We start from the raw sequence: 14,317 nt of genomic DNA on the forward strand, positions 1-14,317 counted from the left end.
CCTCTATTTTGTCAGGCAACTCACTATTTTATCATCTTTCACCATTGAAATCTCTTAACTGATGACCACTCCTCCAACATTTTGTTCCTCAGACTCAATACATCTGCTATTCTCATATCATATTCTCCCAAAATGCACCCCCTCCCAACCTATATATTACCACTAATGACACCCCCAAGATGCATGACTTTCTACTGAATCCTAATAACTGACTGTCTGTTTACTGTGCTGCCTATAACCAGTCATACTGGAAAATGTCCTCACATACAAAACTGCCACACCAGTGTCTGCAGCATCAAAAGGCAGATTAGACATGATGCCCTTCCCATTTTCCTTAATGTATTACATTCTTTTATATTACACAAGACTGACCCTAGCCCCAGTCTCTGTGGCACTTAGCTGATCACAAACTTCTTGCTCCACAGCATTATCCTCTTGTTTTCTGTCTGCCTTCAAGTTCCCTCTCTGCATTAGTCTCTTAGGCCCAAATCCACAACTTTCAGTTTCTAAATCATCAATGTGTCCCACAGCATACTGCGGTAGGAATCTAATCATATTCATTGTGTCCTGTTTGCCTGCTTCAGCAGTGATCACAATGAGAGATGTGTCAGAATGGTCACCAGCAGCATTAACTGCAACATCATTTTTATCATTTTTTCAGTCAAGGAAGTAATGTTAATTGCTTTATAACCATCTAACTCCTACTGTTACCATGTGCCAGCACTTTAATAGCTTCTACTCAACCTAATGGTAGCAGCTTAGAATTTAAGGAGAGACTGTATAGCCTTGCCAACGACCCTCATTCACTTCAGCCTACTCTAAGTGCATGGGCTAGCAAGAGATCCAGACCCTGTGCTTCATTACCACAGCACCCTGAGTTAATTTACATTTCTCTACTGGTCAGTATTCCATGAATCCAACTCTTTCTGTTCATATCTCTCCCTTTTGGTACATGTTGGTACACTGTCTTCTCATTTCTTTGTGAAAATGGAGGTGAAGGTTACATGTAGCCCTTGAGAATTCCTTTCACTAGTAGTTTTCCATAGCTCAGTTTGCCAAAGCTCTTTTGCATTCTTTGTATTTTATGCTTATCTTTTTGTCTCCCTCTGTCAGACCTCTTTTTTGTTAGCCACCTTGACCTCCCACACAGCTCTACCCATCTTCTTCTCTAATTTATCCTAGGCCTTGCTGTATGGCTCTTATATCTCTTTAAATTCTTGTGTGTCTGTCTCTTTTTTTTCCTTTTAACTCCCCTTGCATACTACTTCAGTTAAGATGGCTGCTGCTTTTTACCAGATTTCTTCTTAATATAATCTCTTGATACTTTATGTAATCCCATTTAATACACTGCACTGTCCCTCAGCAGTGGATCCCCTTCTAACCCTGTTCCAGCAAGACAAACCACTACATGATGTAATAGCTATTTTCCATTAGTAGCAAGCTAGCCGAACTACATTTTTGTCAGTGGTGTTAACAGCAGTGTACTCTTTACAGACATTGGTACCGATCCCATGCCAGAAATTAATTTCAGCTCTTAAGCATTTATTCACCCCTGACTAGCTCCATGTTGCTGTCAAACTGGCAGGATTTTAAGTTTAAATGAAGAAGTATCTGCGTGGCATTATTGGCAATAGCAGTTTTGAGATTAATGTATGGAATTTGACTATTGTCTTACTGTAGTCTGGTGCTTTTTGTGAATCTGACAATACTGACAAAGTTACCGCTCAAGAAATGGAATACCTTTACAAGTTCATGCATATTACAGAGATAAAATCGTGAGAAAATAAAAGTTAGGAGGGAGGATACACTTGCACCTATTGTTAAGTGCCAGTCTTGAAACCTGTTGGGGGAGCACATACATAACTCTGTTTTATTCAAAGACTCTTGAATGAGGGGGTTAAATTGTAGAAAATTAATGTTGCTTAGCACAGAAGAACCAAAGGCAGTTCCCTGTGAAGACTCCACCAAAGTGGGGATAAAAAGGGTCACTAAAATTTTAGAACAGAGTGCCATTCAAGAACTGCTTTGCTACAGAATACACTGAGGCAATGCCCTTCTTGTGAAATTTTGTGAATGTGTGAGGTGCAAACAAGCCACTGCTTGTTTCACACATATTGTACATTCCTCAAGAAATGGCTACATATGTTTTTGTGGATTGTACTCTTACTGGACCTTCCCTTCAGTCTTTTCACATATTTATACTCAATGAATATGCAAGTGCCTATTGAAATGAAGAGGACTGGAAAAGTGGAACTATGAGTGCATATTTGGGGAAACATATACAAATTCTAAGGTACAATCGTCTCAGTGTTTGTATTTGTAAGTAGCAGGTGTATGGGGAAAAATCCCCTATGCAAAAAGCCTTGACTGGTGTAACAGCAAGTTTGAAATTTTCTGTTTTATTACTTAAATCAGCTGATTTTTCAGGCCTGTGGGCCCACAATTTCTTGTTACAAGCTGAATGTGGTGATGTGCTGTACTTGTCAATCTCTTCATTAGACTTTTTTTGTCAAGTCATCTCATCTCTCTTCTTTTTGTAAAAAATGCAAGTCTTTCATGAATGGATTCATTCTTTGGAGGTGAAACTGCAGCTGTTTATGTACATCCAGTTTACAGAATATGCACTGTTGGGTTTAGCTGTGTAGAAGGTAGAAGCTGGACTTAGTGGATGGTGTTTGCAATGGAAATTACTTTGGGAATATGTATACTGAGCTATATGGCCAGATAATCCATCCATGGATAGACAGAGCTACTAAGAAGGCCTGAAGTTTAATCCAAATAAACAAGGCATCAGGTACAGTTATCCTAGACATGTATTTGTTATCCATAAATGCAGGCAGTCAATTTGGACATAGACAAAGACTTCTATGTGGAGAAGGCAATAAAAATGTTAGGAGACAACAAGAGTTTCACAAAACTTTAAAAAAAATGTTGAAAACATTTAGTAAATATTAACATTTCTAAATGTGCAACAAGCAACATGCTTTCTAAGTCAATGCACATTTCAGCCATGTGGCAAGAAAGGACTGAAATCAGAATGTAGAGAGTAACACTTTTTAAACATCAAATCCAGATACTGTAAAGTGACTTTGGCATGGGAGGATCTAAGACAAAGCTAGAAGATGGAGTCAAAGGCCTGGAAAAATGGCACCAGCGACCATATAGTATGGATCTGGTACAAAAATACTTAAAGAATGATTTTTGCTTTTCTGCATTTCTCAAGTTTTATATCTACCGTTTGCTTCCTATCAGTTTGTTTTTCCATATGTTCCACAAGTCTCACAATAAGCCAAGTCCATCTTCCTATGTACTTCTTCAGTGACTTGTTAAAATCCTGGATTTTTTATTTTTTATTTTAATGCACTATTATTGTAGAGAACTTGTGATACCTTTGAGCATGCCCCAAATACATCCATGCGTTTGTATCCAGATCCTGGTTTTCAAAGTGTTTGTTCCCATTTCTACAATCTCCAACATGCATTTTTTCCCTCTATCTTGGTACTCTACCTAATCCTTTTTGACAGTGAACCTTCCAGGACTGGAGCACCTCTGAAACCTAGAAGATCCCACCATGTTTTCACTTCTACTTTTTTGACCCTCCCCATGCCGCCCAGTTCTTCATTTCTTTATTTCTGGCCCCATCCCAGTATTCATTTTCTTCCTTTTCATCCCCTTCAAAAACTCTTAACCATTGTTTTATACCCATCCATTACCCCTCCCACTCCTAAACATTCATCTCCCTGTTCTAACATTTATCTGTAGCTTCTATGTGCAGTTATGCTGGTATCTCCATCCCTGGAAGTGTCTCCCATCTTTACATATCTCTGTTTGCCTCACTTTGAACCTATGCCCTGTAAGCAAATGTCTTAACAGTTCTTTGTGCCTTCATAAGTATGTATTAATCACACTTCCATCTCAACCATCTCAGCCCACAATTCCCTACCTACATACTTACCAAGTACTCCTTATTATCTTTGTGGAACCCCTGAGCCCAGATTCTTCACTGCCCCAACAGCTCTTCCTTGGAGATCATTAATTTATATTTAATTAAGTAATGAAACAAAAAGAAAGTTGTTCACTGTTGCATTTATTTCGTTGTACATCAATAAACACACTGACATTGTATCCAACTGCAAAGATACTATCTGGGCTATATTAGCAATAAGGTTTGAATGTTTTTAGTTTTGTTCAATATACGTCTCGAAATGTCTAAGGTACAAGCAGCAGAAGTAAGCATACACCACTACCATAATCAGTGTTAACACAGTGTTCATTGTATCAATGGCATACGTTAAACTAGACATAGTGCCTAAGATTATTTGAAAAGGATACCCGAGTATCAGCAGACTGGAAAAGAAAAAAAGGGAAGGAGAGGTAAGGTAAGACGGACTGGAGCAACAATGAATGCAGTTAGACACATTGGGAATAGAGATTCGTTGCAGACTATATGCAGCCAGGCCTTTGCTCTTTTCATGTTGTTGTTGTTGTGTCTTTCAGCTTTTCCCGGTTAGGGGTCGCCACAGCAGAACTCCGGTCTGCTAATGATTGGTAGTTGATTTTTACATGCTGAGTTACCAGCCCTGATGCACAACCTTCAACGAAGGTATGCCCATTCATGCATGTCTCCACGCAGAAGACACTCTTGCTGAGAATCGAACTGGACAGTGTCTTACTATGAGGCAACAATTCTACCACAGCACCACCACCACACTTGCGGTCAGCAATGACTTATTCGAATGACACCAAATTCAGCAGATTTGATCTGCTGCTGGAGAAGGAAATAATAAATAATGTCACAGTGGCAGGATCCATAAAACAGCAAAGCATGAAAATTTGTTTACTCAAAATGGATGAAGAAAAGGTGCCTCACAAATAACTTTACCAATACGAAAAAAATGAAGCACCTGGAACCACTGTAGGCACGAACTCCAACTTTATTAACACACAAATAAAACAAAAAAATGTGTGTGTTAATAAAGTTGGAGTTCGTGCCTACAGTGGTTCCAGGTGCTTCGTTTTTTTCGTATTGGTGAAATTATTTGTGAGGTGCCTTTTCCTCATCCATTTTGAATGTGTTGGTCCAGTTTTTTGAGGATGAAAATTTGTTTACTAATGCGTATTTCTGTGTTTGCTGCAGGTACTTTGCCAAGAAAATGCAGAAAAGAACTTTTAGCAATCAAACTGAGAAACAGGCCAAGCAAACAGGAGCTGGAAGACAGAAATATTTTCCCACAGAGAACAGATGAAGAGAGGCAAGAAATACGGCAGCAAATTGAACTTAAACTCTCAAAGTAAGATTACTCATATTTCAAATGCATGATTTAATATTAGAAATGTAGAAATGAACTGGAGTTTAAGTGCAAGACAAATTTTCCACCACCACCACCACTAAATATTGACTTTCAAAGATCTTTCCACGAGACCTCACCTGCTTGACTTTGAATATCATGGCAGTGAGATAGTCAGCTCAACTCACAGTAAAGGATTTCACATGCACATTCATATCCCTGCTTGTGTCATTAACTGGGTAAAGAAAACTCATATTAGAATTGATTGTCTTGAAATGCTCTAATAATGTTAAATGTTGTTCCTGAGTGTGTTAAGCTTTTATTTATTTGCATATTTGTTGATTATGTAGTCCAGACAACTTTAGCAGCAGTATTGATATTACTTAGGAACCAAAAACTTCAAAAAATGACATTAAACAGAAAGATTAATGTTAAATAATTAAATGGGACAAAATTACTACTTGGTTCTTCATCGTGGATGGAAATTCATAATATGCATGAGGCATTAACAACCTACTGAATATCCTGAGAGCCATTATTAAGGATTTAGAATGCTCAGAAATATACATTGTGAACATTTGAGGTCTTTCACTAGCGTCTAGAATAATCATGCCACCAAGATGCCATTGTGACTCTGCACTAACAAGGCCACTCTAAATGTTCATGGACAGTACAGGAAATGTGCATGTATTTGTAAATCTGTATCTTTTGTCAAAACAGCTGGCCCAGTAGCTCAATAGATATAGGCAGGCATTTATATGCAACTGCTATGTCTTGAACTTCTCCAGTGCATAGTCCACACAGTGGAAAGATTTAAAGGAAACCTGACAAAATCATTCCTATTAGCTTATCTTAGATACCAGATGTAGTGCAACACTTTCTACATAATCATCCCACATGTGGTAAAATGTGCAAAAATTTCCTTTGCTGATATCAATATGACTTCAGTTTACATTATAGTGAGCTGTCACCCTTTGATGATATCATTCATACCACTACATCTGTGCAAGTTCACTGAAAGTGCCATATAATTTAATGTATGTAAAAGAAAACGAGTGTAATGTATTATTTTGTGAGACATTGTAAATGGCATGTATTGGTTCAAAAAGACAGTAGTAAGGACCTGTTTCTTTGGTAAAGAAGGATGAAGCCCTGACTGTGACCCAGATGACCTGTGCTCAGTTAATGGAATGGGACAGGGATGATAGTGATGGAAGTTAGTGGCTGCTGTTGGCTCATGCATTCTGAGGCAAGGGAAGCAGCTTTAATCTGATGCTTGGGTGACACCTAGAGAGAGAAGTGGGTATTGCATACATGAAACATGGGCTTACTGAATATACTTAGCCTTTTGGTGCTATACACTTAAGAAGCCCAGTGGATAGAATGTATAAATACACACATGCTTTCCTGAAGTCATGCAACTATAATGGAGCTCAAGGGAAGATACCAATATGGTAAAGAGCTCCAGGGGGAGAGAGGAATGTCCATCTGACCTACTGGTTGGCCAGATCCATATCACCTGACGCACTTCTCACAGAAGGGACAGTGCTGGTGAGCTTAAATTGGGAAAACAAATTAGTCATATGACCCTCTCCACAGGATGAGCATATATTTTAAATCTCCCTTGAAAGAGGAAGCTTTTGTCAGGCAACTGAATATTTTATCATCCTTCTCCACAGAGCTGTCTTAGTTGTCTGCATGGCTGAGTCTTCAGATGATGACCACTCTGACATCATACAGAGGAAGCTGCAGGGAACATATGGTCATAGGATACTTACCCTGCCATGATGAACGGGATTTGATGAGCTTGTCTGGGTACCCAGCACTATTCTCTCAAGAGGAATGAATAGGGCAATTGGGGAAGACAGAGGAACAATTAGGTTGACAGAAAAGAAAAAAAATGTGAGAGTGGCAAATTTCTTAATTTCTTAATTTAAAAGTGTAGTTTCAGATTCAGTTATTTCAGGACTTGCAGCGTGTACCTTCACTTTTAACTCATTATAGCCTAGTAATGTCTCCAGGCATTTCTGCAGTTACATCCTACTACAACTCTAGGCGTCAAATATGGCTAGTTCCAATTTGCATTAATAATTTCAAAACCATGTTATATACAAGATAGAATATTTTATCTTAAAGCTTACACAATGGCATACACAACTATATTGATATATTTACTGTATTTATTGTGGCTTATAAAATCCATTTTTAGACCTAGAATTAAATGAATTCAGTCATTCTAAAGATTATTTTGTGCTAAATAGTTTACCATTAACAGTTTTCTAGTAACACTTATGGTTCTTGTGATATGAGCATTTGTTTGAACTGTGAGGCAATAACTTAATTTTTTTAAGGCTGAGGTCACTCCTACTTAAATGTAAACTCAAAAGAGCTGCATTGAAGGGAATGATTAAAACATATATAAATCTGCCACTTTCATTTTGCTGTGGGATTTTTGTCAGTTATGTTGTCTTGCAGTGTGTCACCTGAAACACTTTTATTTTGAGTTGCAATAAAATATATGGTGCTTCCCATAAAAAAGTACAAACCTAGTTGTGTGAGTGATGTCAGTAAGTATAGCAGTTTATTAAAATTTAGGTTGCATCTTTGGTTATAGAAGTATTGAAAACTATATCAGTTTTACCAGTAAAGTAACTAGTTATAATCTGCTTTTTCATTTCTATCACAGTGTGTTTGAAATAGGCATCTAGATTTGTAGATACCCTCCATACTGTTTATAATATACAGAATACAAGATGTCTCAGCCATGATGCACAGTTCAGTCACGCGTCTCTTAGTACATGCACACACACACATACACACACACACGCACACACACACACACACACACACACACACACACACACACACACACACACACACACACACACACACACACGGCATATTAGGCAGTAATTCAATATGATGCCTATTTAATGCTCCGCAGAATACCTCAGTGAACAGTCAGCAATCAGAAGACTAGGGTGCTGCTAATAGTAAAAGAGCACCCTGCACAGCAGACTGTACTCCTTACAGTTTTACAGCACCATTAGTGTTAGGAGAAAGGACCATGATAGGATAGGAGGGTACAGTATACTTTCTGCAGAGGTTCATTTAGCATTGTACTAGTGTACTAGTACAAGTACAAGCACAGTATACTAACCTCGAAAAAGGGCATAGCAACATTATTTTAAAATGGGTGGCGAAAGCCAAACACACTCTGGCTAGGCTTATAAATGCCCTAGGGCAGATAGCCTGGTATGAACCTATGAACCTATTGAAGGCTTTACATTGCATAATGTATTGCACACCTTAAATCAGTATGCGACATCTGATCAAACCATGGTTACACCAGTGTGGGATGGTAAATGAATGGGCAAGCTTATTAACTTACCACATGCACTCATACACATTTTGGATTTTATTTATGTGAAATTTTTACTAGTGTACTAGTACAAGTGACAGGGATATTTTATCTAATACTATTTAAGGAAATCTGTAAAGCACCATCTTTTTTATGACAGCTTTTATACATCCACTATATTTATTGTTGTGTTTACCATGTTTTTATTATAAATCTACCACACTGTTCTACTATGTTAGTTTTTATACTGTAAACTGCTTATGACTTTAAGCATTTAAATACTTTAATAAAGAAGATTCTATCCTACTGTTTCGCTGTATAGCACATGTAAGTCATCAGCCTTCTAATACAGATTGTGAGATGATTTTTACAATACATGGACTGAAGGAATATCAATGGAAAATCTTAACAGATGTGTTATGTGGTACAAGGTTCTACATCTACTGTGCTGTGTCAGCTCCACAGAACTCATGTAAATCTACTGTATATTACACTTCATCAGCAACAAAACTCTGCATCTGTTAATAAGTACCACCAAAGGGGTTTTAGCCTTCACCTATCTACAAACCCAGATAAATCCCTTTAAGTACCACAAACTACCTGTAGGTCAAAGCTCTTGTAAGGAAGTTGTGCAAAAAGAACTGTCACAAAGAGGAATATGCAAAGGAATATTTCTATGCTGTGTAAATATTAACTGGAATGCTGTGTCACAACAAACTGTGCAGTCACAATATTCTACACCATAGGGTCAGTCCCTCCTGATATAGCCTGTGTTTAGATTGTTGGGAGGTCCCTTTGTTTATAAATGGGAATTAGAGTGGCTATGTCCCAAATATACTGACAAACCACCCTTAAGTGTAGCTAAGCCACTGACCAATAATTAGATGGAAGTAAAGTGTATAGCTGTCCCATCCTATGCATTCTAACTTGAATTTTCAGCATCACTGATATAGAATCTTATAATTATTTCTGTCTGCAAACTATAAATCCATGACAATGTGGTTCCTCACCTCTTAGTGCACAGAAACCAATATCCGCAGTTATATACCTGACCAATGTTTCAATAAAAATGATTAGTTTGATATTTCTTACAGAGCTGTTAACATAAAGAATGAACTGTCTAGTCTTTCTGTTAGGGCAGTGTTAAGAATTACATTTGTGTTGTTATGCATCAGAAATAAAAAGTAAAAAGTAAGGCAGCAGGGTATTTTATATGGTAATTGTTTTCATGTGCCCATGAAGCCTGTCTTCATTAATCAAACACATGGCATTTAATTCTTCCAGATAACCTTGTAGCAGTCAGAATATATCATTCAGCACCTTCTATGACTGCAGCACTCACTGTTCCCTTTTCATGTAAATGCAGGGCTCTGTATTTACTCTGCTACATGGGAAGCAAAGTAAACACTTGCCCTATCAAGCTTTCATGCCCTGAGCTGCTGTTGAGGACTCTGTCTAAGATGTGAGCTGACTGTAAATTAAGAGCCTGACAAGTCCATGTTCCAGATCTCTTGGGTGGTAACTGAAACTCTAAAACATAACTCTTAACTGAAGCTCTAGGAAAATAACCAGCACACCAGATTTCTACAGAATCATACCAGTAAGACTGTTAGTGTACTGCAAAGGATATTGCCAGGATGTTTTGGAAATGACTTCACCCACCAATGCCAAAGAGTAACTTAGATTTGTTCACCAACCTCCTGTGTAGCTATCTCTCCATAATAAGACTGTTTTGTATTGCATGGTATGTATCCTACATATATAATTAAAGATGCAATATGTATAGTAAAATTAAAAATTTAACTGGATGGCCAATAATAAAACAAAATTGTATCACTTTGGACATAGCTGTCTTCTTTGCTGTATCACTTGTATTGTACACTTTTCATTAAGTTTATGTGTTTGAAGTTGAGATATTTGACAGCTTGTTTTGCCCAGCATGTCCCTCTCTTAAAATTAATCTGTACTGCATGTAAATGTATACCTGCCTGTATCTAGGCTACCAAGGTCAACTACTACCCATTTTTATATCATTTTGAGGTAATGACATAAGGCTATACTTATTTTTTTTACTGAAATAAATGAAAACTAGCAGTCATTGAATTGCACTGGAATAGGTAAAAAGGGGTCATACCTGTAGATTTTGATTATTGTGGCCAAAACCATTCAAATCAGATACTTCCACTTAGTGTGCTATGAACAAAACAAAATAAAACTTTCAGATGGGGATCAATTTTTTTAAACTAAAAGCATATTTCATATTCATTGTGCAAACTGTCTCCTAAGAAAGAAATGAACATTTCCACTACTTCTGTTTGTGATGCATGCATGCATGTTGAAATTTGTGCCAAAAATACAAATATCCACAAAGGGTGTGAGCATAGAGCTTTGCCAGAGATGGCCTGCACCTGTCACCCCTGGGATTCCGGATACTGGCTAAGGCTCTTGCTACCCCTATAGTGACTTTTTTAGGCAAGGTTCAAATGACAAAATTACCACTGTAACAGGTACAAACAAGCAAAATCTGAGGGTAATGCTACTCAATGCTAGAAGTCTAAACCTCAAAATGCAGTCACTCGAGGCAGTCCTTAAAATGGAGAGCATTGACATCTGTGCAGTAACAGAGACCTGGTTCAAGGCTCCAGAGAGCACTCCTGCAATACCAGGCTACAATTCATACCATACCTTTCAGCCAAATAACCTGTACCTAAACACTAAAGGTGGAGGCGTGTCCATATTCACCAAGGATATCCACACCTCCAGGCTAGTTGCTCAACATAATGCATCTGAGATTCTCCAGGTGCAACTAACACTAGGCAAGACTGCAATCCATATTGTAGCTTTCTACAGATCCTCCACCATGCCCCATGATTCTCACTCCACTTTTCTTAACATACTGGAAAATATTAAGGTACAAACAAATACCCTAATACTGAGCAACTTCAACTACCCCACCATTAACTGAGAAAACTACTCATGTACCAACATTATTTGCTTAATGATTTTTGGAATTCATAAATTCCAATGCCTTCGATCAACTTACCCATACCCCCACCAGGGGCACCAATATCCTAAACCTGGTCATTACCAACATGGGAGACCGATGCTTCACACCAGAGGTCAGCCTCTCGCTGGTCAGATCCGACCATAAGCTAATCACCCTAGACATCCACAACCCTCCCCACCCCCTAATTAAGGTAACCACCATAAAAAACTTCTACAAAGCCAATGTCATGCTTCTCAAGACAGAAGTGTCAAACTTCATGACACCCATGCAGACGGAAAGTAGAAGTACGACTGCTGAATCTTACACGATGCACTGTATGAACACATACACGAGTGCATGGACCGTGCCATCCCAAATAGAACCAAAATGCTCTCCTCCAAAAAAAGGAGCCAATCTGGTGGTCCCCTGCCATAAACAAACTCTACAACAAAAGGAAGAAACTGTTGCAAAAAAAAAAAGTAAATTATCAAGATTGGAAAAACATCCTTGTCAGCCTCAGTAAGAAGCTGAGATCCCTCATAAGCTCATCCAAAGCTAGTTATGAAAACAAAATCGCCACAGATTCTAAAGACAACCACAAGGCATTGTATAGTTATGTCAAGAATCTCAATGGCAACACTCAGATCTTCTCTTAGTTACAGCACAATGGCACTTAATATACAGAACCAACTGATATTGCCAACATCCTGGCAGATAGGTTCAGTGCTAACTTCACCCTCTTCTCATCCCATAAAGGGCCCATCTCAATACCGGAAGAATGCCAATCCCGGTAATCACGGCCGCACAGGTAAAAACCTCACTATCCAAAGTCAAGAATACAGTATCCATGGTATCAGACAACATCCCGGCTGTGTTCTGTACGAACTGCAAAATGAACTGGCACCCCACTTAAGTACCATGTTCAACCAGAGCCTCACTTCAGGCTTTGTGCCTACTGAATGGTGCACAGCTATGGTTACCCATTCCACAAGAGGGGATCCACCATGGACCCCTGGAACTACCCCCCTCCCCATTGGCCTGACGAGCCTGATCTGCAAGGCCATGGAACATATCATCATGGAACTTATAAATAAAGACATAGATAATGTTCAAACTCTGGACCCCCCCCCCCCCAGTTTGGATTTGTGAAAGGCAGATCATGTCTCCTAAACCTGATTGATTTCTTTGAAGCAGTCACCAGAGCCGTAGATGAGGGTAACGTGGTTCATACAGCCTATCTAGACCTTGCCAAGGCATTCAACACCATCCCCCACTCTGGAATCATAGATAAACTCACTAAATTGGGCATAAATCCCTATGTCACGTGACAGGTTGCCAATTGGCTCACTGACAGAACCCACACCATGAAAGTAGCCGATTCTAAATCTGACTCCAGACCAGTGACAAGTGTAATACCACAGGGTTCAGTCCTGGGTCCTCTCCTGTTTGGCATCTACCACTCTGAAGTTCAGGCCAACACAGAGGGTCTATGGCTAACAAAGTTCACAAACAACTGCAAACTAGGAGCCATTATTGAATCCCCAAATGATGTGGACATTCTGCAAAAGGGCCTCACTGAGACAGATGCCTGGTGTCAAAGCTATGGGCTCACGATCAATGCCAAAAAATACATAGTCATCCCCTTTGGGAAAAAACCCTGTCCCCATGAATTACCAAATAGGCGGTAGTCTACTTAACACTGAAAGTGTGATAAGAGACCTAGGGATACAGGTGGACAATATTCTCTCCTTTGATAACCACATTGCCACAGTAATCAGGAAATCCTTCTACATGGCACACCTCATCACAAAAGGTTTCTCATCCGGAAAAAAAGGAAGTGATTGTTCCTCTCACCTCATCAGACCTATTATAGAGTACAATGCCCCATTTGGTATGTACCTCACAAGACATTTACAACAACTGGAAAGGCCACAGAAATACCTCGCAAAGAGGATCATCGGCCTCAAACAGATGCCCCAGGTGGACCGTCTCAAAAAACTCCAGCTCTACTCTGTCACATATTGCCTACTCAGAGGCGATCTTTGCCTAACCTGCAAAGCCATGTCAAACCCAGATCTGTTGGACATGCTACACTTAAAGAAATCCCAATCCCTCCAAGCCGCATGCTCCAGGGGCCTAAACCTTGTCATCACAATAAACAAAACATGCTGGAGGGATAGGTTCCTGTCCCAGAGACTCCCCATACTCTGGAACTGACTGCCCATTCATGTCAAGCAGAGTACCTCATTAGGCCTCTTTAAGAAAAATCTTGACGATTGGATGGGAAATAGGAAATTCACCCCAGGGATCACTTGTGCGGCTCTGCTCGACAGAGGCACAGGAAAGTAATTTTTTGGGTGGCAAAATCCAGGGAATCTTTTATGCCTAGGCTTATATAGGCCCTAGGGCCGATAGCCTAGTACCTACCTATGAACCTATGAACCTATGAACTTTATTATATTTCTATGGTGGCTGAGTATAGTATTGTGGTTCAGCATTTATCTCTCACCATCTCATAAATAGACAGTTTTTGTCATTTTCAGAACCAGGGCATAATTTATCTGCAGCTCATGTGGTAACATCTTGCACTTCATGTGACATCGCTTTTCACCTTGTTCACTACTTCATTTCATGAGGACAACTCATCAAAGATGTAAAATTCAAATATAAGGACAATGGTAT

General features: G+C 39.1%; 1 protein-coding gene across 3 annotated transcripts in view; it reads left to right on the forward strand.

Moving 5' to 3' along the window:
* Window positions 1–14,317, forward strand: part of PHACTR3 (phosphatase and actin regulator 3) — a 1,988,889-nt gene that overhangs the window by 1,554,900 nt on the left and 419,672 nt on the right. For all 3 annotated transcript variants that reach the window (XM_044089987.1, XM_044089989.1, XM_044089988.1), the window contains one exon: window positions 5,138–5,291. In XM_044089987.1, the coding sequence (XP_043945922.1) occupies window positions 5,138–5,291 (154 nt within the window). The remainder of the gene's footprint in view (window positions 1–5,137; window positions 5,292–14,317) is intronic.

The sequence above is a fragment of the Protopterus annectens genome, chromosome 12.part0, assembly GCF_019279795.1.
Source record: "Protopterus annectens isolate FY-2018-M chromosome 12.part0, PAN1.0, whole genome shotgun sequence".
In the NCBI taxonomy this organism is placed as follows: Eukaryota; Metazoa; Chordata; order Ceratodontiformes; family Protopteridae; genus Protopterus; species Protopterus annectens.